General features: G+C 43.2%; 1 protein-coding gene across 1 annotated transcript; it reads right to left on the bottom strand.

The window, feature by feature from the left end:
- Nucleotides 1-286: 286 nt before the first annotated feature.
- On the bottom strand, nucleotides 287-2,878 carry ankrd34bb (ankyrin repeat domain 34Bb). Its single transcript, XM_084946939.1, has 2 exons — nucleotides 2,622-2,878; nucleotides 287-2,524 (listed from the first exon to the last, which is right to left on the bottom strand). Exons 1-2 carry the CDS (start codon nucleotides 2,822-2,824, stop codon nucleotides 1,042-1,044), a joined length of 1,686 nt encoding a protein of 561 aa, XP_084803065.1. The 5' UTR covers nucleotides 2,825-2,878; the 3' UTR covers nucleotides 287-1,041.
- Between the last annotated feature and the right edge of the window lie 336 nt (nucleotides 2,879-3,214).

Raw genomic sequence — 3,214 nt, 5'->3', positions numbered from 1 at the left:
GCGAGGAGGGAGAAAAAGGGGAGTGGAAAGGTATGAGTTGTCATCGAGGAAAAACGGGAGCTGGAAGCATGTAAATATAATAATAACCACTTCAGCCAAGAAGAGAGCCTGACGAGCCCAGTTGTAAGTAAGCTATTAAGACTCGACTGTACACTGTGTTCGTGTTTTCCTCCGAAAACAATAAGTTCCATTGGAGCAGTCTTTCAACGCCTCTCTCTGTCTCTCGCAAGAAAAGTTGACCCACACAACAAAGTAAAGCTATTTTTCGGCTACGAGCTGACAGGGACCCCGCCGTATTAGTCAGAGGTCCCTTTACTACAGTTCGGAGTCGCGGACCTTCAGTAATAGTAATAAATCACACAGCAATAGTACATTCACGTTGTTGTAAAAAGCATGATAATATATTAAGTAATCCAAAGTATTCAGAATACGTTACTGTCATTGAGTAACGTAACGGAATACGTTACAGAATACATTTTGGGGCATGTATTCTGTATTCTGTAATGGAATACATTTTAAAAGTAACCTTCCCAACACTGATGGTATATTTATCCTTACTCTCATTCCCCTTTATTGTGTCTGTAACGTGCAACTTCTGTCGGTGCTGTGCAACTGGAAACTGAATTTCCCGGAGGAACCCACCCGTGGGATTAATAAAGTTTCATCTAATCTAATCTAATAACACTAGTCACTTTTCTCAGAACAGACTCACCAATAAATATACAGCATTAATTGATATGATTGGATGGCCGAAATATTAATGAAGAGGGCTGTTCTGTTCACAACTGTTTACAAAATTACCACAATACATTTGTTTTCAAGGTATTTGGAATGCAATGTTTCATACTAAAGTATTTATAATTATCATTTCCAAACTGCCGTGGTGATAATTAAAATGTTACTCTAAAACAACACACTGACACAGGTGAGCACATCTAATCTATAATCACTTTTAAAGCACATATGAATTGGCATTAGAGATGGGGTTATAGCTATAATACAGCTATTGCACACATATTTTCTCCTGAGAGATTTTTTTTTCTAGTGCCCAAAAGTTTCCGCAAAGTTGGCAAGTTGTTTTATTTGGTCACTCTGCATTGAGTGACGCCTCCACAACATTTTCTTAGCTTTCAGATCCTTGGGGAAAACAGGTGCACAGGGTAGAACAGGTTTTGAGCCTATAAGAACACCGTTCAGTGTCTTGGTACTTCCACTCAAAGGGCAGGAAGAGTTAGAGCTAACCCCAATATCTGGTATGGGAATATGAGGATTCAAACGAGGCAGGTATATGGGGCGTGTGTGGGCAATGTGATCCAGAAGAAGAGCTCCTGAGCCTCTTCGCTCCAGCCCTGTAGTAGCTCGCCTCTGGGACGAGCTCTCCAAGGACTCCCTGGATCCCGACAGATTGGAGGCTCTGCTGGTGACCAGCTTGTGTCTTTCCGCTGCCAATCCAGCACCACCATTGCTCTTTGAGGTTCCGTCTCTGCTGCTGAATTGCTGCAACTGAGAGTCAGAACTGTAGTGGGCAATACCAATGTTCCGCCGACGCACCACATTTTGCAGACTGGAAACATTCAGCTGTGTAAGACAGTCAGATGAATCTTCATCTGCAGGTCTGGATTCATGGGAAAAGGCAAGACTATCTTGAAGCAAGTTTGGGTGTGAAACAGAATATAATGAACTTGCAGCACTGTCATATGACATCTTTCTGCCAAAGCCTTTTTTCCCACCACCTCCCCTGTTATCATTTCCTGATAAGATCTCTAATGCTTTCACAAGTCCTTTTGCATCTTTGACATCAATGCTCTGGTGCCGTGAAATAGCAGGAGGATGTTCTTCAACTCTGAAAGACAGCACCTCCTCCGGAGTAATTTCCACTGGTTCCTCAGTCAGAGAGGACGCCTGACTCTGCTGGAGCAACAGGGAAGGACTTTTGGACCAGGCTTCTGAGTGTAGCTGATGGAAGTTAGGTCGCTTATCCACATCGGGAACACGTAGAGGACTTCGATGTTGCATTGGTGAACCTGGTTGAAATCTAATCAGGCCATGCCCTAAGCCTAAACACTGGGGATCCTTGAGGCCACGAAGGGGGCTGCCAGGTTGAGGAGAGGTTTTTGCTGAAGAGACCTGAGGAGGCGTTCGTAGCTGGACCTCATATGGCGACATGCAGCAAGATGCTGGTAAGTAATGCAGACTCTCTTCAACTTCAGGAGATGGAGGAACATTAAGGTACTGCTTTGTCACCTGATGGCCAGATGGCAGTTTGTTGGTGGTGATGATGATAACTTCCTTACCCTTGGATTTACAGGCATCTAAGAGTACACTAAGAATGTCCCTGTTACCAGAATTAACTGCATAAACTAACGCAGATAAACCTCCATGATCCTCCAGGGTTGGATCAGCTCCACTGCTAAGAAGAAGTGACAGAATTTCAGCTCCCATTTGTTGAAGACATGCATGCATTAGAGCCGTTTTCCCAGTCTTGTCTTGGATGTTTGGATCGGCACCATTTTCAAGAAGATACCTTGTAGTAAAAGTAAAGTAAGGTAAAGTAAAGGGTACATTTAATTTATCAATTATCTAGAAGATACTAATGCTCAACAAAAATGTATAAAACTTACCGAACCATCTTGTGCTGGGGTACACTCTGTGAATCTGTATAGCGTGTCTTGCAGGCTACCATAAGTGGTGTCTCACCATGCTCATTACTCTCATTAATGTAGGCTCCTCCTTCCAGGAGCAGCCGAGTCAGACGTAGCCGGCATAAATATACAGCCTTCAACAGGGAATTGCCATCTGTTCGAACCTCTGTTGACTCATCCATTGTGAGGACCTTTGATGAAACACTGTCACTTCAATGTCTGAAGGTGCACCCAAAACATCCCTGCAACAATGTAAGAAGTTTTTAGGTCTCCATCAAGTGGGCAAAATTAAGCATTTGCTTAATTTTGGGAAAATTAATTCTCCCTCTCTCTTACACGCATGTTGGGTATTCATATCTTGTGGGGACATCTAATTGACATAATGTTTTCTGTAGCCACTTACCCTACCCTTAACCATGAAAAATGAATGCCTAACCCTTACCCTATACCTAACCATAACCCAATTGTAACCCTGTCACTAAAACCACATTTTGAGTCTCAAATACGCCTTCAAACTTTTGCGGACCAGGATTTTGGGCGCCATAAGGCCTGTTGGGCCCCACAAGTATAGT

This window comes from Perissodus microlepis, chromosome 12 (assembly GCF_051167445.1).
Source record: "Perissodus microlepis isolate ML-2025 ecotype Zambia chromosome 12, ASM5116744v1, whole genome shotgun sequence".
In the NCBI taxonomy this organism is placed as follows: Eukaryota; Metazoa; Chordata; class Actinopteri; order Cichliformes; family Cichlidae; genus Perissodus; species Perissodus microlepis.
The sequence above is the reverse complement of the archived record's forward strand: the minus strand, read 5'-3'. Positions and strand labels throughout refer to the sequence as shown.

Excerpts from the sequence above, each read along its gene's own strand:
- ankrd34bb (XM_084946939.1), bottom strand. The coding sequence starts at position 2,824 with ATGGATGAGTCAACAGAGGTTCGAACAGATGGCAATTCCCTGTTGAAG. Across the intron at positions 2,525-2,621 it reads CCCCAGCACAAGATGGTTCG|GTATCTTCTTGAAAATGGTG; the intron begins GTAAGTTTTATA and ends TTTTACTACAAG.